The 26,585-nt window shown below is 34.9% G+C and overlaps 1 protein-coding gene and 1 pseudogene across 1 annotated transcript; both read right to left on the bottom strand.

Moving 5' to 3' along the window:
- Positions 1-6,529: 6,529 nt before the first annotated feature.
- LOC136167378 (olfactory receptor 2T8-like) lies at positions 6,530-7,490 on the bottom strand (annotated as a pseudogene).
- A 17,459-nt stretch (positions 7,491-24,949) lies between these two features.
- Positions 24,950-25,882, bottom strand: LOC136157655 (olfactory receptor 2T33-like). The gene has a single exon (XM_065919474.1). It carries the CDS (start codon positions 25,880-25,882, stop codon positions 24,950-24,952), a length of 933 nt encoding a protein of 310 aa, XP_065775546.1.
- Positions 25,883-26,585: the final 703 nt, after the last annotated feature.

Raw genomic sequence — 26,585 nt, 5'->3', positions numbered from 1 at the left:
ATGAAGCACAAGCTGGAATCAATATTGCCAGAAGAAATATAAATAACCTCAGATATTCAGATGACACCACCATTATGGCAGAAAACAAAGAACTAAAGAGCCTCTTGATGAAAGTGAAAGAGGAGAGTGAAAAAATTGGCTTAAAATTCAATGTTCAGAAAACTAAGATCATGGCATCTGGTCCCATCTCTTCATGGCAAATAGATGGGGAAACAGTGGAAACAGTGACAAAGTTTATTTTCTTGGACTCTAAATCACTGCAGATGGTGACTGCAGCCATTAAATTAAAAGATGCTTGCTCTTTGGAAGAAAAGCTATGACCAACCTAGACAGCATATTAAAAAGCAGAGATATTACTCTGCCAACAAGCCTGTCTAGTCAAAGCTATGGATTTTCCAATAGTCATGTATGGATGTAAGAGTTGGACTATAAAGAAAGCTGAGCGCCAAAGAATTGATGCTTTTGATCTGTGGTGTTGCAGAAGACTCTTGAGAGTCTCTTGGACTGCAAGCAGATCCAATCAGTCCATCATAGAGGAAATCAGTTTTGAATATTCATTGGAAGGACTGATGCTGAAACTGAAGCTCAAATACTTTTCCCACTTGATGCAAAGAACTGACTCACTGGAAAAGACCCTAATGTTGGGAAAGATTGAAGGCAGGAGGAGAAGGGGACTACAGAGGATGAGATGGTTGGATGGCATCACTGACTCAATGAACACGAGTTTGAGCAAGCTCCAGGAATTGGTAATGGACAGAGAAGCCTGGTGTGCTGCAGTCCATTGGATCACAAACAGCTGGGCATGACTAAGTGACTGAATTGAGCTGGTATGTATGTATCCATGGACAGAGAAGCCTAGAATGTTACAGTCCATGAGGTTGCAAAAGAGGTGGAAATGACTTGGCAACTAAACAAACAAACAAACTACATTATATCTATATCTATATCTATACACACAGACACGTGAATACATGCACACTAATATATACACATAAGCACATACACATAAATATATTTTTGTCCTGGTTTAAGTTATTCTTCCTAGAACAGTTTCAAGAATTCAAATATTCCACTGTGTTTCATCCCATGAACATTCTATTAAACAAATAAATAAAGATAAAATAAAATCATTGCACCTTTAGTTCCCATATCCAGTGAAGAAACTGATATATAGATATCTTGGTTTCATGGGTCTTTGCCCACACCATATACTTTCTTCCACATAAACATTCTTCCTCACTAATTCTAAGGACTTTGAGGTTTTTCACTCTAAGATTTTATGTTAAGTTCTCCTTCCATGGAATCTACCTTGCTCTACTTATACCTCTCTTCCTTAATTTTCCTTCTTATTCAGAAGCAGGCATGTCTGTCAATATAGCATGCTTGTTTTACACTTTAAATATTTGTGCTTAATTGTACTCTCTGCATGTTGAACATGATCTATGTGTTCCTTCTTAACCTGGTCCCTGAGTCTCCTCAAGATCCACATCCCATGTCATTCCTTTACCAGGCTCCTACGACCCAGAATAGGACATTCTTGCTGAGTCTTTTCACATCTAACACATTAGCCTGACTGGTGCCTCACAGACTACAGGTCTCTCTCCTCAGCGGTGCCTGGCCTTTTCTTACCTCATTCAAGTGTGTGCTTCCCCACCACTTCTTCCAGAGTGAATGAGAGAAAAGGGGTGATGCCTCATTCCAGGCATTTGTTTCAATGTAGCCGAGGGTCTGCAGAGACATGGGGTACACATGGTTTGAGAGAAACAAGAAGCAGAGACGGCCTCTAACTCGTAGTATTGCTTCTTGTGGCTTCTGGGATAGAAAGCAGCCACTTTTTGCTAAGGCAACACAGAAAACTGTGTTTCCATGGGACAGCCAGAAAAGGAATTAAAGGCAGCATGATTAAATAATTTCTGAGGAAGAAAGTAGGGGCACTGAGACAGACCAGGTTTCCTCCAGGTACAGCAGAAGACCCCTTGTGTCACAGGGATGAGGGATTACTCTATGTCAGCATTGCTTGTATAAAGTGAGATTAAACATTTAACAAAGAGGGGAGGGACTGCCTTCTCTGACATCTTTCCCATTATTCATTTTTTCTGAGCATAGTTTATTTCTACTCTTAAAGGCTGAAGAATACACTGTCTGTTAAGGTTTCTGGGTATAGTCTGTCCCTTACCTAGGCAGAAGCTCCAGGATAGGCCACTTGCTAGGCCTCACTTGCTACTGCACTGAAAGTCTCCTGGGAGTTTGTGCGTCAACAGATGAAACTGATCATTCCACAGATGGTTCATTACAGAGAGACAGGTTAAAACGATGGATTCATTTCACCTAAGTGATTCTACCTACTTTAGTTTTTTATAGGTTCATGATTTAACGAAATATCACCAAATAAACTGGAATATGTATGTAAATGTATCAAAAAAACTTTCAGCTAATATGCCTGTATGCCACATTATTATTTTGACAACCAAACATTATTGAGCATCTTTAAATGTCAGAGAAAATTTAAGCATCTTTTATTTATTAACGTGTCACAATTATTTAATCAACAAAGTACTTCATAGGGTGCACATAAGTTAAGCAACAGTTCAAAATTTTTTACAGATTGTCCAGACTTTCAAGTCCTAATGTTCTTGTCTCAGAACTCATCTTCTAAAATAGTGTTTCCTCACAAACTTCAACTGTTTTACCACATAAGGACTTCATTCAGGAATATCTTGTTTTTTCATGAAGGACGATGGATGGCTATTTCACATAAGTATCTATATTGTGGACTAGAAGGTGTGTCCATGGTCCTACTTCTAAAACTGATTCTTCCTTGAGTATAAACTTTCTAAAATCAGACAACTGAGCTCAGATCTTTGTAAAAGCAGACCATGAATTTTCCCCCCAATAAAACTCTCTATTTTTCAAACATGAAAGCTAACATTGAAACTTCTTCATAAGGTTATGACAGTAATCAGAATAAGAAAATGAAGGCAGAATGTTATGCAAAATGCAGTCACAAAGTAATCCATGAATAAAAAGGTACTTTATGTTTAATTTTGCTGTTGTGATTATAGTTATTTTGTGATGTTGTACCTTAAAGGGATCCTGGAAATAAATTACTTTATGAAATTATCTTTTGATCAAAGTTTGACTGTGTTTAGCAAAACAAACAAGGTTTAAAACCAGTTAAAGGGCTGAATTTTATTAAAGACTCTTAACCATGGTATTCAGGTTTAAGTTAAATTCAGCAACTAGCCTTTCTTCTAAATCTCTGAGTGCCACTTCCTGAAGACCCCAGGGACCTGCAGAATTGGCATTGTGCCATTCTCCTTGATACTGTCATCTTTAGACCATACTTCTTTTTAATTCATGTGAGATAAACAATTTGTACAAAAGTGTTATTCAAAAAAAGAAAAAGTTGTGAAAGTTGGGATTCAGGTTCAAAAAAAATGGAACTTTAAAAAAATAAAAAAGAATTTCTAAAGAAATTACTTTAAATTATTGTATTACAGTTATCTTTATATTTAATTGTTTTAGTTTTAGAAAGTGCATGCTTACATATTTGCAAATATATAGATGTATTAAGAAATATATATTGATACCTATAACTGTTTTCTTTGTAAAACCAAAGGCCTCTTTACATTTGTCAAATTTCTTGGCTGAAAATTATTATAAGTATGTATTCACTTAGCAGGAGACAAAAAAGGAATAAACTAACAAAATAAGATTTCTATTTTAAGGCAAGACAAGAAAAATTTGGACATAAAGTTTTTCTGTGCCCTTTTGGATCTCCTCCCAACCCTCCAGCATTATGCATTAACCAAACCTCCTCAAAGGCAGAAATACCTGCTCAAACATAAAGATCAGTTTTTCTTCTTCTGATGCCAGCAATGTAACTTTTAAGATGATAGCATCTCTTTCCCAGTCTGCAATGTGTATGATGACCTATCATCCATCTTGTGCATGCAGATATAATATCTTTGATGAACTTTGTATAGAATGCCAAAACATTATTTCCCTTAAAGATAGTTATTGGTGCAGATAATAGTTGAACATATGACTGGGAAAATATAAGACCACATCTAATGGAAGTTCTTAGCTTGATTACTTTCTGATAACCTTATAAATGTTACTAGCTTTGTCACTTATATTCTGCCTAAATTATAAAATAATTGTTTCTTGCATTACCAAATGTGTGACTGTACCTCTGATAAAATAATGATGACTAGGTAACTTGAAACAATTGGGCAAATATATAGCTGTATAAGATCAATGATCGTAGTATTATAACTCTAAATATAGGAATAAACAACAGTGTGAACCATTTTCTGGACACAATAACACAAGAGGAAGCTAAACAGTCCAGCAGATTTTGCCTACTGTTAAAAATGTCTAATGCAATAATAGCAGATTGAGTGGCCTAGCAACAAAATCTTGACTGACATAAGAATGAGCATACATGCAATGTGAGACAAACTGGTTATAAAATGCCTCCCCATATTTTGTCAAAAGTAATACTGAGAGGGAAGGGATTATAAACAAGAGACTCTTTCTCACCATCCAGTTTTATGAGAATCAAGTCATTAACTACTGAGGTTGCTGACCTGCAATACAACCTGAACTCTGTTCCGGGTGAAGATCAGGATGTGGGACTTCGTGCTCTGGGAAAACTGTTAGAGTTGGCCTTCATATAGTTACAATTCTTTTTCCAGAAAAACATTTTATGAACTCAATTTCTTGCATTTTTTGATAATTAGAAAAGCACTAAAACCCTTATTGAAAATGTCTGTCCTTTGCAAATAGCAGTAACTATCTACCAAGATGTGCGCTTGATTGCATGTATCCCTTCATAAAGATCCCATAAATATTGACCTTCTCCCTTACCTGATCTGAACAGTTCTCAGAGCTCTCTGAGAGTCTGTCCCATAGGTTATAATCCTTAGGTTGACTAAAATAAAAATTTTCATTTCTTTCATAGATTAACTAATGATTATTATTTTTGTACACAATACCTTGAACAGCAAAACATAAATAACATAATCTATTTTTTTATATTCCTTCTTTGGGTAAAGAGTACTATACACTAGCAAAAATTTGTATTTCCAATAATATGATTCCACCAAAGTAATTGAAATATATTTTGTTACAGTACATAATTAAAATAAAGAAGCCTAGAGTCTCAGTCCAATGGAGAAGCTGGAAGATATTCAGCATATACGTACCCAGATCAATGAAAATAGTTAATCTTCAAAAATTCAAAGGAAACACAGATATGAGAAAACTTTTAATAAGTAAACCAATATAATTTTATTTAAAAAAATCAAATATTCCTATGGACATAATGTGTTTTCTATCAGTAAACAACTAGATTGTTTTTGCTTTAGAAGCAGCTATCTTTATTTTTATTTTCAACATCTGAATGAGTCATTCACAAAGAAAGAGATACAAATAGGCAATAAGCTAATATAAAAGTATGCAGCATTGTTTCACATAAGGGAAATTAAAATCAAATTCAAATGAATAATAACAATAATTATAGTAAACACAAAAGGTTAGTAACACACGCAATTGCCACCAATTTGGAGCAACTGCTATTCATGTGCTTTGCTAGTGGGAGTTTAAAGACAAACATCCACTTTGAAAACAGATTACTAAAAAGTAATTCATGCATCTACCAAAAAAGTAAAATATATATATATGTGTGTGTGTGTGTGTGTGTGTGTGTGATAATGTACAAAAAAATAAAGAAAAGAAAAGATTAAGAGCAACTTGAACAGTAACACTCCAGAGTAAAAATAGCCCAGATGACTATCATTAGAGTAGTGAATAAATAAATGGTGATATAAGGAACCACTACTTAGCAATGGAAAAAAAAAAAAAGAACTATTGATAGATATAAAATGGCATAGGAATCTTTAAAAACATATTAAGTTGAGAGAAAGATATAAGCTAAAAGAAAAATATCTACTGTGTTTTCACTTTTATGGGATACTAGATTAGGTTAAACTAACAGAGATACAAAGCAGACCAGTGTTTGTCTCTGGGTTGAGGAGTTCCTTTGGAAAAGGGCAAAAGGGGCATTTTTGATCTTGTGAAAATTTTGTCTCTTGCTACTGGGTGTAAGTTACCAGCACATGTGCTTCTGAAACTTATTGAAAGGCACCCTTCAGATATGAATATTCTACTGTTTATAAATTATACCTCAATTCAAAAACAACAACAAATGTCAATATTGTTTGACTACTTTGTTCATTGCTTGAAAAAGCATTTATCATGAAATGTGGTGTGGAAACATTTCAGAAGAATTTTTGATTAGCAGAGTTTTACCAATCCTCAGTCTGATTTGTTGATGACAGCCTAATGAATGATACCAAAATATGGACATCTGTACACATTCCAAAGTAAAATAGAAATAACACACAGAGATATAATATTTCTATATATAGACTATATAATATATAAAGACTATATAATCTTTCTCAAAGAAATTTTACACAATCACTTTTAACAGCCGTGAACTCTGGGGCAAATCAATGTAATCCTAATCATGACTTAAGGCAGCACACTGATCCATGCACTTTCTCAGAGCTCCCTTGGCCTCACTGTTCCTCAGACTATAGATGAGGGGGTTTAGCACAGGGGTGAAGATAGTATAAAATGCTGACACAACCTTATCATGGTTAGCTGACCTGTAGGATTTGGGTCTCATGTAGGTAAAAATGGCTGCTCCAAAAAAACAGTCCCACCACGGAAATATGTGAGGAGCAAGTGGCAAAAGCCTTCTTGCGGGCTTCATTAGAACACATCTGGAGAACAGCGGCAAGGATGAGACTATAGGAGATCAAGATGAGGGAAATGGGGACTAGGAGCATTAACACGCAGCACACATACATAGCATACTCAAAGACAGAAGTGTCAGCACACGCCAAACGCACCAGAGAGGGGGCCTCACAAAAGAAGTGATCGATCTCATGTGTCCTGCAAAATGAGAAGTTCAGGGTAGCTGCAGCCTGCATGAGCCCATCAGCTGCCCCAAGGAACCACGATCCCAAAGTCATTCTTAAGCATAATTGCCAACTCATGAGGACTGGGTATCTCAGTGGATGGCAAATAGCGACATAGCGGTCATAGGACATGGCTGCTAAGAGGAAGCACTCACCCCCTTCCAAAGTAAGGAAGAAGAAGATCTGAAACCCACAGCCAACTGGGGAGATGAACGTCCTGCCGGTCAAATAGTCAGCAGCCATTTTAGGCACAATGGTGATAACCAGTATCATGTCCATGAGGGAGAGTTGGCTCAGTAGGAAGTACATGGGCTTGTGGAGCCCAGAGTCCAGGAGGATCAGGAGAAACATGAGGGCATTGCCCACAAGAGAGGTGAAGGCAGTTATCAGAACCAACACAAAGAGAAATTGGTGGGCTCCTGTGTGATTTAAGAGTCCTAGGAGAATGAAATCTGAAGTGGTATTCCAGTTTTCCATGATTTCAAACAAGACTGACACAGCAAACAGAAAAATAGATGAGGATTATATATACATAGCATAACAATATTTATTGAAGCAGAAGCAAAAAATACTTTTTCTTGGCCTTAATTAATCTGGGAAAGAGCTTTTGCTTTCCAAATAATAGGACTTCTATTTTTATGCACAGGACCTGGAAGAATTAAGTGTGTAGATGGAAACATAATTACTTTGGTATTGTTAGGGTGTTTAGTTTAACTTTACCAAGCTATACATTGAAAACAATAATGATTTTCTTAGAATATTTCCTCTAATTTAACACTGTAATACTAAATGCAAATTTTTATTAATTGTAAAAGGCATTCTGTGTAGGGAGAAGTTTTCCTTGTAAAGTCACAGAAACACAACCTTTATTGAGTAAAGAAGAAAAAATAGAACGCCTTACTTCTTCAACCAGCCATGAAGATAAATCAATCTCTCCTTCAATTCCAAGAGGATCTAGATCTTTAAAGGCATTTTCATATCTGATCTGCTGGAGTCAAAACTATTCAAACTTGTTGAACAAATATAACTAAACCTGCAAAGATGATGATGTTAGTCTCACAGATATAATGTGATTCAATGAAGTTACAGGGAAGGAGTCCATCTCTTCATGATCACTCCCTTTACCCCTTCTTTTATATCCATCCTATACTAGACTGCCAATCAAGATGGAGAAAGGCATTAAAAAGGCTCACTCAATCCCTAATTACATAGCTTGAGCATCATCATTGTACTAACAGCATTTCACTCAAGGATTTTCGTTGTTGTAAACCTAGATATCATGGAAATATAGTTGCTCTTTATCAAATTAGTTTCAGAAGTTTCAGATGAAAAAAAACCCTTTGTGATCTACACACACTCATATCTCTAGTATGCAGTATATACCACTAGTAACTATATGCAACTCCTAATTATAACCCTCAGTATCACTCTTCTGAAGAACCTCAACCCCTCTTATTTCTTTGACTTGAAGATTTCTTGTTTTCCATTATTTTCATCATTTTTATTGTTGAAGATTGCTAGAACTACAAACTTGTTTAAAAATCAATAGGTAATTTTTTAATAGAATGTTTGGCAAATTTCTTAAATTTAATGTATTGTCAAATCAGTGACATCTTCATACTGTTGTGAATCCATCACCAATATTCATGTCCTGCTTTTCATCTTATTCAACTGAAACTATTACCCATTAAACAGTAATTTCCCATTACCCCTCTTCTCTTCAGTTTCTGGAAATCACTCTTCTTTTTATCTCTATGAATTTGACTCCTAGAGAAATATTAGATAAGCAAAATCATACAGTATTTATTTAGTTTTTGATTAGTTTATTCAGCTTATTATAGCATCCTCAAAGTTTATCCATGCTACAATGTGTCAGAATTTCCTTTCATTTTAAAGATGAAAAATATTTCTTTGTATGTATATATTCATACTACATTTTACTTTATAATTTATGCCATCCCTGGACATTTCTGAGTGTCTATTCCAGTTGTGTATTTAAGCATCAATTTAATGGGATTTTTGTTTACACAAGGTTATTATTTTAAATTTGCTATAATAAACATATATAGCATAAAATATAATTTGAACCAATTATTTTGCTTCTGTTATGTAAGAGAGGTTTATATGTTTTAGGATAACTACAAATTAAGTAAATTTTCAGTTTACAAAATATGTTTTCTTATGATAATGTTTCTAATTATTTGTAAGTATTTTATCAAATCATTAATTCTTAAGTTTTCAATGGACATAAATCATATATCTATGCATTTCTTTATAGATGAAATAAATATGTAAAAACAATCAGTCATTATGAACATAATTGACTAGTCAATATGTTAACAGTGTTTAGATTATTTAGTGTTAAGTTCAACTAACCTTGCAAAAAAGGAGCTTAAGGGATAATTTCTAACAGAATTGACCATGGATACATAGTGTGGTGAAATTTTAAATAAAGAAACTAACTTATCTTTCAAATAAAACATTTATAGTATCATTAAGTGAAAGTATAAAGGCTCACCTCTATTGTAGGAATAGGATTGCTTAATACTATAAAAACAAATATTTTCTTCTTCTTTTATCACTCTCACTTCAGAACACTAGAAATATTCTGTCTTCTGTCTCCATAGTCTTTCATATAGAACAGTACTAAAATTGCGGTATTTTACTTTAAATTACTAAGTTATCTCTTTTGCAATGCTACCAGAAATAACAAACATAAACTCTCTTTCAATCTCATCAAGTAATTATAGAATATTTAGAAAACTGCCTATAATTATTCTTTCTATATTTTCTACTTCTTGCTCTCACTTAATATTAAAACTGTAAATCTTTTTCCACAGGGTACTGGAATGATTAATTAATCTATTCTGCAAAATATAAAATGGTAAAATCCAAACTTTTTTTTATAGAATTAACAGGTTGTTACAATGCTTTAATCTCATTATTGCGTCAGCTATCATATGCTTTAGTTCTTCAAATTGTAGAATAGATAATTGAATGGATATTATTTGCAAAACTGTATAAATTGATCTAACTGGATTTTTCTGGAGTTCAAATTTAAAAGCAAAACTAATAAGTATTCAGAAACTAGTATGACTTACATAAGATACAAATGAAGAACCTGAAACCTACATCCTCTCTGAGCAGCATCCTCCTATTTACCTCTCTGAGTGGAAGAAGGCTCTTCTAGTCTTACACCATCAAGCTTGCTCATATCAGGGTCTGCAGAGACCTATTAAGAGGCTTGGCTTATTGCCATCTTATTCTAAAATTACTATCATATTAACATATCAGAACTTCAGAAGTATAACTCTTTGGATGTCAAAAATGTTTAATTTTTAAAAGTTATAGTGGTTCTCAGATCTTCAATATATGTCCCTACATGCTTTCAAAATGCTATGATTCATTTAGAGATAACTATTTACAAGAAAAAAATAAAGTGTAAATAAATGTTCTTGGGAAAAGATGCTTATTTAAATATACACACTGAGGAGTGGATTAATTTGATTCTAACATTGCTTATTTATTTTTTAATATGAATTTATTTATTTTAATTGGAAGCTAATTAATTTACAATATTGTTGTGGTTTTTGCCATATTGACATGAATCTGCCATGGGTGTGCATGTGTTTCCCATCCTGAATCCCCTTCCCAACTCCCTCCCCATTCCATCCCTCTGGGTCATCCCAGTGCACCAGCCCCAAGCACCCTGTCTCATGCATTGAACCTGGACTGGTGATTCATTTCACATATGATAATATACATGTTTCAATGCCATTCTCTCAAATCATCCCACCCTCACCCTCTCCCACAGAGTCCAGAAAGTCTATTCTTTACCTCTGTGTCTCTTTTGCTGTCTCGCATATAGGGTTATCATTACCATCTTTCTAAATTCCATATATATGCGTTAGTATACTGTATTGATGTTTTTCTTTCTGGTTTACTTCACTCTGTATAATAGGCTTCAGTTTCATCCACCTCATTAGAACTGATTCAAATGTATTCTTTCTAATGGCTGAGTAATATTCCATTGTGTATATATACCACAGCTTTCTTATCCATTCATCTGCTGATCGACAACTAGGTTGCTTCCATGTCCTGGCTAAACAGTGCTATGATGAACATTGGGGTACACGTGTTTCTTTCAATTCTGGTTTCATAAGTGTATATGCCCAGCAGTAGGATTGCTGGATCATATGGCAGTTCTATTTCCATTTTTTTAAGGAATCTCCACACTGTTCTCCATAGTGGCTGTACTAGTTTGCATTCCCACCAACAGTGTAAGAGACTTCCCTTTTCTCCACACCCTCTCCAGAATTTATTGCTAGTAGACTTTTGGATAGCAGCCATTCTGACTGGCATGAAATGGTACCTCAATGTGGTTTTGATTTGCATTTCTCTGATAATGAGTGATGTTGAGCATCTTTTCATGTGTTTGTTAGCCATCTGTATGTTTTCTTTGGAGAAATGCCTGTTTAGTTCTTTGGCCCACTTTTTTGATTGGGTCATCTATTTTTCTGGAATTGAGCTGCAGGAGTTGCTTGTATATTTTTGAAATGAATTCTTTGTCAGTTGCTTCATTTACTATTATTTTCTCCCATTCTGAAGGCTGTTTTTTTCACCTTGCTTATAGTCCCCTTCCTTGTGCTAAAGCTTTCCCAAAACTGAACCAGAAAGAAATAGAAAATCTTAACAGACCCATCACAAGCATGGAAATTGAAACTATAATCAGAAATCTTCCAGCAAACAAAAGCCAAGGACCAGATGGCTTCACAGCTGAATTCTACCAAAAATTTAGTAAAGAGCTAACACCTATCCTACTCAAACTCTTCCAGAAAATTGCAGAGGAAGGAACACTTCCAAACTCATTCTATGAGGCCACCATCACACTGATACCAAAACCACAGGCAACACAAAAAAGAAAATTACAGGCCAATATCACTAATGAACATAGATGCAAAAGTCCTCAACAAAATTTTACCAAACAGAATTAAGCAACACATCAAAAAGCTCATACACCATGATCACATTGGGTTTAGTCCAGGAATGCAAGGATTGTTCAATATACAGTATGTATCTATCTAGCTATCTATCGATCTATCTATCTATCTATCTATCTATCTATCTATATTGATATCAATATATATCAATAAGTGTGATACACTGTATTAACACACTGAAAGATAAAAACCATATAATCATCTCGATAGATGCAGAAAAAGCCTTTGACAAAAGTCAGCATCCATTTATGATGAAAATTCTTCAAAAAAATGGACATAGAAGGAACCTACCTCAACATAGTAAAGGCCATATATGATAAGCCTATAGCAAATATTATTCTCAATGGTGAAAAACTGAAAGCATTCCCCCTTAAAATCAGGAAACAAGACTTGGGTGTCCACTTTCACCACTATTATTCAACATAGTTCTGGAAGTCCTAGCTACAGAAATCAGAGAAGAAAAAGAAATAAAAGGAATCTAAATTGGAAAAGAAGTATAGCTCTCGCTCTTTGCAGATGATATCATACCGTACATAGAAAACCCTGAAGATCATATCAGAAAATTACTAGACATAATCAGTGAATTTTGAAAAGTTGCAGGATACAAAATCAATACACAGAAACCACTTGTGTTTCTATACACTAACAATGAAAATTCAGAAAGAGAAATTACAAAATCAGTCTGCTCATTCACTATTGCAAGAAAAGCAAAAAAAAAAAAAAAAGGAAGAAGAAGAATTAAATGTCTAGGAATAAACTTGCCCAAGGAGACAAAAGAACTATACACAGAAAATTGACACTAATGAAAGAAATCAAAGATGACATAAACAGATGGAGAGATATTCCATATTCTTGGGTAAGAAGAATTTGTATTGACTATACTACCAAATGTAACCTACAGATTCAATGTGATCCCTATCAAATTGCAAATAGTATTTTTCACAGGACTAGAACAAAAAATTTCACAATTCATATGGAAACACAAAAGATCCCAAATAGCCAAAGCAGTCTTGAGAAAAACTTCAGATTATACTACAGATTATACTACAAAGCTACAGTCATCAAGACAGTATGGTACTGGCACAAAAACATATTTATAGACCAATGGAACAAGATAGAAAACCCAGAAATAAATCCATGCACATATGGATGCCTTATTTTTCACAAAGGATGCAAAAATACACAATGGGGCAAAGACAGCCTCTTCAATAAATGGTGCTGGAAAAATAGACAGATATATATATAAAAGAATGAAACTAGAACACTTCCAAATACCATGCACAAAGACAAATATTAATTCTTTTGATCCATTGATATGAAATACATTTCCATTTGATTGTGTCGTTCTATTTCCTTCTTGAAAATCTTGTAGATTTGAATTGCATAGACCTGTCATCTCCTTCATAAATTTGCTCCTAATTGTTTTTGATCCAATTTAAATGGGAATTTTTTCTCTTTTTTGAATGTTTCCTTGTAAATGTGTAACAGCACAGTTGATTTCTATATATTTATTTTATATTCTGCAACTTTACTGAAATCATTGATTAGTTAGAGCAGATTTTCTTTATTCTTTAGGGTTTTCTACATATAATATCCTATCAATTACAAATAAGGAAATGAATGTCTTTGACTTCATTTTCTTCCCTGATAGCTCTAGTGAAATTTAAGTTGTGTAGAGTGGTGAGATTGAGCAGGCTTGACTTGTCCCTGGTCTCAGAAGAAAAGCTCTCAGTTTTTCACTCGTGAGAATTTTATCTTTGGGTAGTTGTATATAATCTTAATTATTTTGCAGTATAACACTTCAATACTGAATTTTTCTGGATCTTTATCAATGCTGTAATTTGCCAAGTGCTTTTTAATGTTTATTAAGAAAATTATATTATTCTAAATGTAATTGTATTATACTAATGTGGTGTAACACAGAATTTCATTTGATCATGGTGTGTAACCCTTATAATGTGCTATTGAGTTCAGTTTTCTAAGACTTTATTGAGAATATTTGCATGTATATTTATCAGGTGTATTGGTCTGTAGTTTTCTTTTCCTGAAATCTCCTTATCTGAATTTAGTATCACAGTATTGTTGGCCTAATAAAATGTTTAAGAGTCCTTCCTCTTCAGTTTTTAAGAGATATTAATAATGATTATTTTTAAGTGTTTGGTAGAAATCCCCAGTGAAACCATTGGTCCTGGGATTTTCTGTGTTGGGAGGTTTTTGATTACCGATTAAATATCGTTACTCATTATTGGTTTGTTTTGATTTTCTATTTCATCGAGATTCAGTTTTTGATAAATCACAGCAGGATCCTCTATGACCAACCTCCCAGAGTAATGGAAATAAAACAAAAATAAACAAATGGGACCTAATTAAGCTTAAAAACTTTTGCACAGCAAAGGAAACTATAAGCAAGGTGAAAAGACAGCCTTCAGAATGGGAGAAAATACTAGCAAATGAAGCAACTGACAAAGAATTATTCTCAAAAATATAAAAGCAACTCATGCAGCTCAATTCCAGAAAAATGAACGACCCAATCAAAAAATGGGCCAAAGAACTAAACAGACATTTCTCCAAAGAAGACATACAGATGGCTAACACATGTAAAGATGCTCAACATCACTCATTATCAGAGGAATGCAAATTAAAACCACAATGAGGTACCATCTCTCACCAGTCAGAATGTTTGCTATAAAAATGTCTACAAACAATAAATGCTGGAGAGGGTGCAGAGAAAAGGGAACATGCTTACACTGTTGGTGGGAATGCAAACTAGTACAGCCACTATGGAAAACAGTGTGGAGATTTCTTAAAAAACTGGAAATAGAACTGCCCAATGACTCAGCAACCCCACTGCTGGGCAGACACACCGAGGAAACCAGAAATGAAAGAGACACATGTACCCCAATGTTCATTGCAACACTGTTTACAATAGCCAGGACATGGAAGCAACCTAGATGTCCATCGGCAGATGAATGGATAAGAAAGCTGTGGCACATATACACAATGGAATATTCAGTTCAGTTCAGTTCAGTCGCTCAGTTGTGTCCAACTGTTTGTGACCCCATGAATCACAGCACGCCAGGCCTCCTTGTCCATCACCAACTCCTGGAGTTTACTCAAACTCATGTCCATCGAGTCAGAGATGCCATCCAGCCATTCATCCTCTGTCGTCCCCTTATCCTCCTGCCGCCAACCCCTCCCAGAATCAGGGTCTTTTCCCATGAGTTAGCTTTTCGCATGAGGTGGCCAAAGTACTGGAGTTTCAGCTTCAGCATCAGTCCTTCCAATAAACACCCAGGACTGATCTCCTTTAGGATCGACTATTACTCAGCCATTAAAAATAATGCATTTGAATCAGTTCTAATGAGGTGAATGAAACTGGAGCCTATTATACAGAGTGAAGTAAGTCAGAAAGGAAAACACCAATACAGTATATTAAGGCACATATATGGAATCTGTGTGCTTCCATAAAGATGGTAATAATGACCCTATATGTGAGACAACAAAAGAGACACAAATGTAAAGAACAGACTTTTTGGACTCTGTGGGAGAAGGCAAGGGTGGGATGATTTGAGCGAATAGCACTGAAACATGTATATTACCTTATGTGAAATAGATCACTAGTCCAGGTTTGATGCATGAGACAGGGTGCTCAGGGCTGGTGCACTGGGATGACCTCGAGGGGTGGGATGGGGAGAGAGGTGGGCAGAGCAGGGGGAGTCATGATGGGGAAATATGTACACCCATGGTTGATTCATGTCAATGTATGGCAAAAACTACTACAGTAATGTAAATTAATTAGCCTCCAATTAAAATAAATAAATTAAATTTTAAAAAATATTCAGTTTTTGTAAACTATTCCTAGGAATTTATCCACTTTCTTAGCTTATCAAAAATTCAGTATATAATTTTTCAATGTATTAAGATCTTTTTATTTTGGTGGTATCATTTTTTCCTTTTCAGTTTTGTTTTTATTTATTCAGGTATGCTTTGTTGAATTTTGACCTTTTTAATTAAAACTTTGTCAACTGTGTTCATCTTCTTTAAAAAGCCATCCCATCAATCTTTTATAGTATCTTTCTATACTTTATTTCATTTTTACTTTCTGATATTGTCATTTTATCCCTTCTACTAACTTTTTCTTTGTATTTTTAAAAACTTTTTTTAAGTTCTTTGAGGTGTATAGGTAGGTTTTGTATTTGAAATTTTTCATTTTCTTAATATAGGCATTTATCACTATAAATTTCCCACAGTACAACTTTGGCATTGTACTATGGATTTTGTATATTGTATTTTCATTTTATTTTATATCAAGCTATTTATTATATATTTCTCCTTTTATTTTCTACTTTTATTGGAGCACAGTTGATTTACAACATTGTGATAGTTTCAGGTGGACAGCAAAGTGAATCAACTATATAGTATTATATAACTGGCATATATATAAGATATTGAGTATAGCTCCATGTGCTGTATATTAAGTCCTTGTTAGTTATATATTTTATAAACAGTATTAGGAGATTTGGATTAACATATCTGTTTTGATTTCCTCTTTGGACCATTGGTTATTAAGAACATATCGCTTTTCTCCACATGCATGTGGATATTACATTTTTCTTCTTGTTATTAATTTCTGCTATAACACAGTTTTGGTGAAGAAAAGATGCTTGATTTAATTTCAATCTTCTTAAATTTACTGAAAGTTGTTTTTTGGCCTTATATATGACCAATCCTACACAATGTTTCATGCAAACTTGAGAATAAATTTTTATTACTTGGAATGTTCTCTATGTGTCTTTTAGTTCCATTTGATCAAGTTAGTAGATTATGTCCAAAAATTCCTTATTAATTTTCTCCTAAATGTTCTATTATTAATGAAAGTAGATATTAATATTTCCTGTAATTATTGCAGCACTGTCTACTTCTATATTCAAATCTGTCAATATTTCTGTATCTTTAGACATATATAAGCATTTTTTTGGTTATATAATTTTATTTTTTTTAATCTCTCTCTTACATATGAAGCAAACTTAAAAAGCTTTCTAACTGTTCCTTATAATGTATAGCTAATCTAAGTCAACTCAGTAGAAAACTAAATGATTTACAATTATATAGATCCATTCTCAAATAACACAATGCTTCATTTGTAATGAAGATAACTTGTGACACATTATTCCCATTTCCTCCCTCTGACCCTTTTTATTTGTCTAAGAAAGTTCTTACTCTAGATAGATTATTTTTATTTCACCATTTAAGATATTCTCTTCTTTCTTACTTTAATGGTTTCTGATAATAAATACACCAAAATTTTTATCCTTGTTCTCCTAATGATAATTTTTTTGCTTGTTTTGATTGTGGTCTCTGTCTGTCAGCTTTCAAAACTTCTCTTACCCTTAGCTCTCTGTCATTTAGATACAGTATGCTTAGGTGATAGCTTCTTGGCATTTGCTCTCCTGTGGATAGTTTGGAGAGTCTTTTCCAACACCACAGTTCAAAAGCATCAGTTCTTCTGTGCTCAGCTTTCTTTATAGTCCAACTCTCACATCTATACACAACTACTGGAAAAACCATAGCCTTGACTAGACGGACCTTTGTTGACAAAGTAATGTCTCTGCTTTTTAAAATGCTGTCTAGGCTGGTCATAACTTTTCTTCCAAGGAGCAAGCATTTTTTAATTTCATGGCTGCAATCACCATCTGCAGTGATTTTGGAGCCCCCCAAAATAAAGTCAGCCACTGTTTCCACTGTTTCCCCGTCTATTTGCATTGAAGTGATGGGACCGGATGCCATGATCTTAATTTTCTGAATATTGAGCTTTAAGCCGACTTTTTCACTCTCCTCTTTCACTTTCATCAAGAGGAGTTTCAGTTCCTCTTCACTTTCTGCCATAACAGTGGTGTCATCTGCATATCTGAGGTTATTGATATTTTCCCCGGCAATCTTGATTCCAGCTTGTGCTTCCTCCAGCCCAGCGTTTCTCATGATGTATTCTGCATATAAGTTAAATAATCAGGGTGACAATATACAGCCTTAACATATTCCTTTTCCTATTGGAACCAGTCTGTTGTTCCATGCCTAGTTCTAACTGTTGCTTCCTGACCTGCATACAGGTTTCTCAAGAGGCAGGTCAGGTGGTCTGGTATTCCCATCTCTTTCAGAATTTTCCACAGTTTATTGTGATTCACACAGTCGAAGGCTTTGGCATAGTCAATAAAGCAGAAATAGATGTTTTACTGGAACTCTCTTGCTTTTACAATGATCCAGTAGATGTTGGCAATTTGATCTCTGATTCCTCTGCCTTTTTTAAAACAAGCTTGAACATCTGGAAGTTCACAGTTCACAGTATTTGTTTTTCTTATTCTGACTTACTTCTCTCTATATAGTAAGCTTTAGGTTCATCCACCTCATTAGAACTGACTCAGATGTGTTCCTTTTTATGGCTAAGTAATATTCCATTGTGTATCTGTACCACAACTTCTTTATCCATTCATCTGTCACTGGACATCTAGGTTGCTTCCATGTTCTAGCTATTGTAAATAGTGCTACAGTGAACAATGGGATATGTGTGTCTTCTTCAACTTTGATTTCCTCAGGGTATATGACTAGTGGTGGAATTGCTGGGTCATAAGGTGGTTTTATTTCTAGAGTTTTAAGGAATCTCCATACTGTCTTCCATAGTGGCTGTATCAATTTACATTCCCACCAACAGTGCAAGAGCATTCCCTTTTCTCCACACACTCTCCAGCATTTATTGTTTGTAGACTTTTTGATGATGGCCATTCTGACCAGTGTGAGGTTATATCTCATTATAGTTTTGATTTGTTTTTCTCTAATAATGAGATATGCTGAGTATCATTTCATGTGTTTTTTAGCCATTTGTATATCTTTTTTGAAGAAATGTATGTTTAGGTCTTTTTACAAATTTTTGATTAGGTTATTTGTTTTTCTGGTATTCAGTTTTATGAGCTGCTTCTAAATTTGGGAATTAACCTTTATCACTTGTTTAATTTGCTGTTATTTTCTGCAATTCTGAGGGTTGCCTTTTCACCTTATTTATAGTTCCCTTTACTGTGCAAAAACCTTCAAGTTTAACTAGGTCCCACTTGCTTATTTCTTCTTTTATTTCTATTAGTCTAGGAGGTGGGTCATAGAAAATCTTTCTGCGATTTATATCATAGAGTGTTTTGCCTATGTTTGCCTATAAGAATTTGATAGTTTCTGGTCTTACATTTAGGTCTTTAATCCATTTTGAGTTTATCTTTGTGTAGGGTGTTAAAAAGTGTTCTAATTTCATTATTAACGCATAGCTGCCCAGTTTTCCCAGCAGCACTTATTGAAGAGACTGTCTTTGCCCCATTGTATATTTTTGCCTCCTTTATCAATGATAAGTTGCCCATATGTGTTTGGGTTTATCTCTGGGCTTTCTATCTTATTTCATTGGTCTATATTTCTATTTTTGTGCCAGTACCATACTGTCTTGATGACTGTAGCTTTGTAGTATAGTCTAAAGACACACCCATGTCTCCTGTATATCCTCCATTGGCAGATCCTTTACCACTGAGCCACCTGGAAAGTCCATAGGTAAATGTATTATATTATTAATATATGCAAAACATAAAAATTTGTATATTTTGTGTAAATGAGCATAGATCATATATATAGTTATGTATATATAATATAGTCACATATTAGATTATGTATTAACTGCATATATCAATAATTTACATATATAATTTGTATATACATATATGTGATCTTCCCACATGGTGCAGTGGTAAAGAACCTGCTTGCTAATGAAGGAGACAGAGGAGATGTGAGTTCAATCCCTGGGTCAGAAAGATCCCCTAGAGGAGGAAATGACAAGCCATTCCAATATTCTTGCTGGAAAAAGTTCTATGGACAGAGAAGCCTTGTAGGCTACAGCCCATGAGGTAACAAAGAGTCAGACGTGACTGAACACCTGAGTACACCCATATATATGTGTAAGCATTTACTGGTGCATATTCATAAATTCATAATCTGTAATCTGTGTATCACTCATGTATCTCTTCATAAATAATTTTCAAATGACTGAAGCTGATATCATATAATTTCACATGTCCGAGAATATAGTATCAATTCCTATGTTATATATATTTAGAATGAATTATGTTGACGACTGCTGTCTGAAGATATACATTGACAAAGTATTCTCTAGTTTTCAGTTCAGTTCAGTAGCTCAGTCTTGTCCAACTCTTTGCAACCCCATGAATCACAGCATGCCAGGCCTCCGTGTCCATCACCAACTCCTGGAGTTTACCCAAACTCATGTCCATCGAGTCGGTGATGCATCCGGTCATCTCATCCTCTGTCGTCCCCTTCTCCTCCTGCCCCCAATCCCTCCCAGCATCAGGGTCTTTTCCAATGAGTCAGGTTTTCACATGAGGTGGCCAAAGTATTGGAGTTTCAGCTTCAGCATCAGTCCATCCAATGAACACCCAGGACTGATCTCCTTTAGGACTGGTTGGATCTCCTTGCAGTCCAAGGGACTCTCAAGAGTCTTCTCCAAAAGCACCACAGTTCAAAAGCATCAAATCTTCAGCACTCAGCTTTCTTCACAATCCAATTCTCACATCCATACATGACCACTGGAAAAAACATAGCCTTGACTAGATGGACCTTTGTTGGCAATGTAATGTCTCTGCTTTTTAATATGCTATCTATGTTGGTCACAACTTTCCTTCCAAGGAGTAAGTGTCTTTTAATTTCATGGCTGCAGTCACCATCTGCAGTGATTTTGGAGCCCCCCAAAACAAAGTCAACCACTGTTTCCACTGTTTCCCCATCTATTTCCCATGAAGTGATGGGACTGGATACCATAATCTTAATTTTCTGAATGTTGAACATTAAGTCCACTTTTTCACTCTCCTCTTTCACTTTAATCAAGAAGAGTTTTAGTTCCTCTTCACTTTCTGCCATAACAGTGGTGTCATCTGCATATCTGAGGTTATTGATATTTCTCCTGGCAATCTTGATCCAGCTTGTGCTTCTTCCAGCCCAGTGTTTCTCATGATGTACTCTGCATATAAGTTAAATAAGCAGGGTGGCAATATATAGCACTGACTTACTCCTTTTCTAGTTTTATTCCTATTTAATTTATTAAATTCAGTAGAGATAATGATGATTGAATGTAAAATTTTATCTTAGCTTTTCAGCTTCAAATATCTGAAATTCTATTAGAAGAAAGTCATAATTATTGAGGCTATGGAAGAGCTTTTTTTCCTCTCTCTCTTTTGTTTGCTCTTGAATACCTATAGATGTGGTGTTTTGAGTTAATGTGGGATAATTAAATGAAAGAGAATTGGTAGATCACTTAGGAGATGTTAAAATTCAAGAAAAGACAGTTTTTGTTTTTTTTTTTTATTAAGTGTTGCTGAGAAAACTGGACAGTTACATGTTAAACAATCAGACTAGAACATTTCCTCATACTATATACCAAAATAAATTGAAAATAGGTTAAATACCTAGGTGTAAGAACTAAAAACATAATACTTCTAGAAGAAAACATAAGAAGAAAAATCTTTTAAATATATGGTAGCACTATTTTTTGAACTATCTCCTAGCTGTTGAGTCACTAAATCATATCGGATTCTTCTGCAACTCCATAGAGTGTAACTCGTTCAATTCCTCTGTCCATGTGATTTCCTAGGCAAGAATACTGGGGTAGGTTGCCATTTCCTTCTCCAGGGGATCTTCCTGACCCTGGAATTGAACCCAAGTCTCCTGCATTGTAAACTTATTCTTTACCATTGAACCACCTGGAAAGTCCTAGCAAAAAAATAACAAATAACAAATAAGACCTAACTATATTTAAAAGGTTTTCCATAGCAAAACAAAAATCTACCAAATGAAAGGATAACTTACAGAAAGGGAAAAAGATATTTTCAAAAGATATGACCAACAAAAGTTTAATATCTAAAATATTCAAGTTGCTTTTACAACTCAATATATATATATTGAAGTATACTTCATATATATATATGAAGTACCCCAATCAAAAAATGTGCAGAGGAATTTAGTTTTCCAAGAAAAACATACAGATAGCTAACAGGCACAATAAAGTTGTTCAACATCATTAATTATTAGAAGAATGTAAATCAGTGCAATGATAAGGTATCACCTCACACTTGTCAGAGCAACTCTCACAAAAAAAGTCTACAAATGACCAATGTTGGCAAGAAAGTGAAAAAAAGTAAACACTTGTACACCATTGGTGAGGATGCAAATTGGAATAGCCATATTGGAAAATAGTATAGAAGTTCCTCAAAAAACTAAAACTAGAACTATCATATGATGCAGCAATTCCACTCCTGGTTATATACTCTTCAAAAATGAAAACACTAATTCAAACAAATAAACGAACCCAATGTTCATAGCAGTACTATTTACAATTGTCAAATGTGGAAGCAACCCAAGTATCCATCAACAGACAAATGGATTAAATTGTGGTATGTATGTGTGGTGAAATTTACTCAGCCATAAAAAATGATGAAATCCTGCCATTCACAGCAACATGGATGAATTTGGAGGGCATTATGCTAAGTGAAGTAAGTCAGACAGAGAAAAACATGCTATATGATATATCATATGTGAACTTTAAAAAATAATGCAAATGAATGTACATAGCAAAGCAGAAACAGATTCAACAGATAAAGAAAATAAACTAGTGGTTACCAGTGAGGACAGAGAGAGTGGGAGTGGCAACATAGTTGTATGGAATTAAGAGATACAGACTACTATGTATAGAATAGATAAACAACAAGAGTATACAGTATAGCAAAGGAAATATAGCCATTATTTTCTAGTAACTTTTAATGGAGTATATAGTCTACAAAAATACTGAGTCACCTATGCTGAATATTTGAAACTAATATAAGGTTGTAAATCAACTATATTTCAATAAAAATAAGCTAGTAAAATTAATATTTAAGAATTTTTGGGAAGAGACTCTTTTGACTCTTCACTTCTAAAGTGATAATCTGTTCAAATAAAAATATGTACAATATAAATCTTTCCTTCTTTCCTACCTTCTCCCCTCTCTCCCACATTTCTTCCTTTTTTCTTTCCTTCCTCCCTTCAGTTATTCAAAAGAGGTAAACTCTTCGGTCCTAAGGTTTTTTCTTGTGATCAAATATGATTTTCTTAAATCTGTAAAACAATTCATAAAAAGTAGATTTTTCTTCACTTTAACATGTGAAGAAAGATACTTGAATTTTTTTGCTCCAATTACAGCTGTGCACAACCAATGTGTATTATCAATATTAATTTATGTGATGAATTTGATCACATACATATATTTTAATAGTGCTTTTTTTGTCTTCAGATAAAGACGTTGGCTTCTCCATGATTACTGCATATTTTGACAATATCTAAATGTATGGATTCAATCTGTTTATCTAAAGATATTTTAATCATATAATCATGAGAAATAATTCCCTTGAAAACATTCTGATGAATATTTCCTGCAACTTTCATATATACATACATATATGTGCATATTTTATATTAATATTGATTATTCATTTGAAATTTATTTTATCAAAATTATATGAAGTAAGGTATAAATTGTTTTCTTCTAAACAATTAGTTACTTTAAAAATAATTCATCTATACCATAATTAATGATTTTCATTATATACACACAAAAGAACACACCCGAAAATTCAAATTACATGGCTGGTGTCCAGCATATCTTATGATGGAATGCCTCAGTCATTTATCCGTATCGTTGAGGTTCAAAGTTCAGAAAAAAATATCATGACAAAGTATGGACACAGAACAAATGTCATTCTAATTAATTTACCAAATATGAATTATATAATGTTTTTTAGTGGAGTGCAGTTTATTACACCGGCGGGCCCAAGGCAGAGTCTCCTCTTAGCCAAGAGCCCCGACCAGCATTTGTGAAAATCTTTTATACCCCATGTGTACGTGTCCAAACCCACCACCCCAAATTCCTTGAGGCTTACAAAGGAAGGGTAAATACAATCACAATAACCCCATCATTCACGTGTTATGTGTTCAAACAGTTAATAATCAATAACCCGCGGTTACATTCCAACCAGTTAATAACCGATAAGCCTGTGATTACATTTTGATAGATACTGTCCGGAGGCAGGGGTGATTAGTGTCTGTTTTCTCTTCTTCAAGATTCCCCTGCCCAGAGGGGGGTCTAATCCTTCCATTGTCATTCCCACAGGCGCTAAGCACAGGGATCAGAGTCCACTGGAGAGGTGGCCGCGCACGATCAGCACGGACAGACCTGAGATGGAGTCCAGGCCCTATGAATTCCTTCTTCATTCCCCCCTCTTGATGCTCTTAGTTTCCATAACTAGCATCATTTATTGAGATATATTGTACCTTAGCCCTCCTGCCACGCATATGAGAGAATGCTATCAACCTCTGGGTTACAAAATTCACAAGGCATTGTAGGAAGCAGGGCTCACAAAGCAGTATGATCAAGATTACTATAACAACAGTTCATTAGCCATGGCTTTCACTTGATTTTGCATATCCTCCAAGGCAGTAGATACATCTTCAGACAGGTCAGGGATGTACACACCATTCGCCAAAGTCCCTCCTTGGGCTGCTGTGAGTATGTCTAATGCCATCCTATTTTGAATTACTGCCTTCCTCATCTGAATCTGTTCTTTGTTCAAAGCTTGAATGGCTTTAGTACTGTCTAAGAGGGCCTGTTTAATGAAATTAGTTAAGGCCTCTACCTTAACCATGATATCCATTGTCCCTACAGGGGGTATAAACAAGGCAGCAAGATAGTCATACCAATATATAGTGTTTTTTAAATTAATGCAAACTGGGAGCAAGAAAGCAAAATATATTGACCCAAAACAAACTGACACAAAACAAAACGTAAATCTAATTTGAGTGATGTCATTATGCCAATAACGCTGGCTGTAGAGATCACTGAAAATATTTCTCCAGCCACTTTCTCAAAGCCCCCTTGACTTCTTTATTCCTCACACTGTATATAAGTGGGTTCAATACAGGTGTGAAGATGGTGTAAAAGGCAGAGACTACCTTGTCATGAGCCGCTGAACGGTAGGATTTGGGCCGCATGTAGATAAATATGATGGTGCCATAGAAAAACCCCACCACAGCCAGGTGGGAAGAACAAGTAGCAAAGGTTTTCTTCCTGGCTGCAGCAGAATGCATGCGGAGCACAGTGATCAGGATGAGACCGTAGGAAGCCAAAATGAAAGACACTGGGATCAAAAGCATCAGGACGCAGCAGACATACATGAAAAATTCGAAAATCGTGGTGTCTGTACAGGCAAGGCGAACAAGCGATGGTGCCTCACAGAAGAAGTGGTTGATTTCTCGAGAGTGGCAGTAAGGGAAGCTCAGGGTGACACCAGCCTGCATCAGCCCATCCACCCCTCCCAAAAGCCAGGAGCCGGCTGTCATGTGCAAGCAGAGCTTCTGATTCATGAGGATGGGGTATCTCAGGGGGTGACATACGGCCACATAGCGGTCATAAGCCATGGCTGCTAAGAGGAAGCCCTCCCCACCTTCCAGAGTGACTAACAGGAAGATCTGGACACCACAGCCAGCAGGAGAGATAGATCTGATGTGCATCAGGTAGTTGCTTACCATTTTGGGAACAACAGTGAGGACCAGTATCACGTCCAGGAGGGAGAGCTGGCTAAGCAGGAAGTACATCGGCGTGCACAGCCGGGAATCCATGTGAATGAGCATGATCATGAAGATATTGCTAATCAGGGAGGTGAGGAAGGCCATGAGCACCACAGAAAAGAAGAATAGATGGGTTTGTGTGTAGTTAAGGAGTCCTAAAAGAATGAAGTTTATTCCCGTGGTGTCATTTGTATTTTCCATGGCTTCAGTTATTCCTAGAAGACAATGAATAATTAGGAAATGATACTTGCTTAAAAGGAAGCTTGAGCATTTCCTTTTGAAACCTGATCAATGGCACAGAAAAAAAATGAGACTTGGAGGAAAAATTACCACTTAAATTCTTTCACTGCACCAGAAGATGTTTGGCTTGGCATCCTATCCTCCATATCTTTGTAATTACACATTATTTTTTATCCAAATAAATTATACGTGCATACATAAAGTATCAATTACATTTCTATTATTTTTGTATATTTTGTCAGTATGGAGTATCTGAGTAACTGAATCTCTAACTTTTTCACTCCTATCAACTGTTGACTTTTGTTTAAATCCCTCCATATGTGGTACTATTAGATATTGTTATGTGCAATAATTATGGCCAATAATAGAAAAGTAAAAAAAAAAAAGTTTGTTTTAATTTACAAATTCTTTGGTAATGAGTGAGCCAGAACTCTTCATTAATCTATAGGTTTACTTTTGCAAATTTTCTGTGAATATCTCTTTTCCATGATTAATATTGAGTTGTCTGAATTTTCCTTATAGATTTAAATAATTTCTTATCTATATTTTATGTACACTGTTCTGATTTGATGCTTATATGGTACATATCTTCCTCAGGCTATATAAACTTATTAACAATTTTTGTTACATCATTTTGAACTAAAGTTTATGTGTTATGTATATT

The sequence above is a fragment of the Muntiacus reevesi genome, chromosome 1 (genome assembly GCF_963930625.1).
Source record: "Muntiacus reevesi chromosome 1, mMunRee1.1, whole genome shotgun sequence".
In the NCBI taxonomy this organism is placed as follows: domain Eukaryota; kingdom Metazoa; phylum Chordata; class Mammalia; order Artiodactyla; family Cervidae; genus Muntiacus; species Muntiacus reevesi.
This window is presented reverse-complemented; position numbering and strand designations above follow the sequence as displayed.

Bases quoted from the DNA above. Each gene is read 5' to 3' on its own strand.
- LOC136157655 (XM_065919474.1), bottom strand. From the start codon at position 25,882: ATGGAAAATACAAATGACACCACGGGAATAAACTTCATTCTTTTAGGA.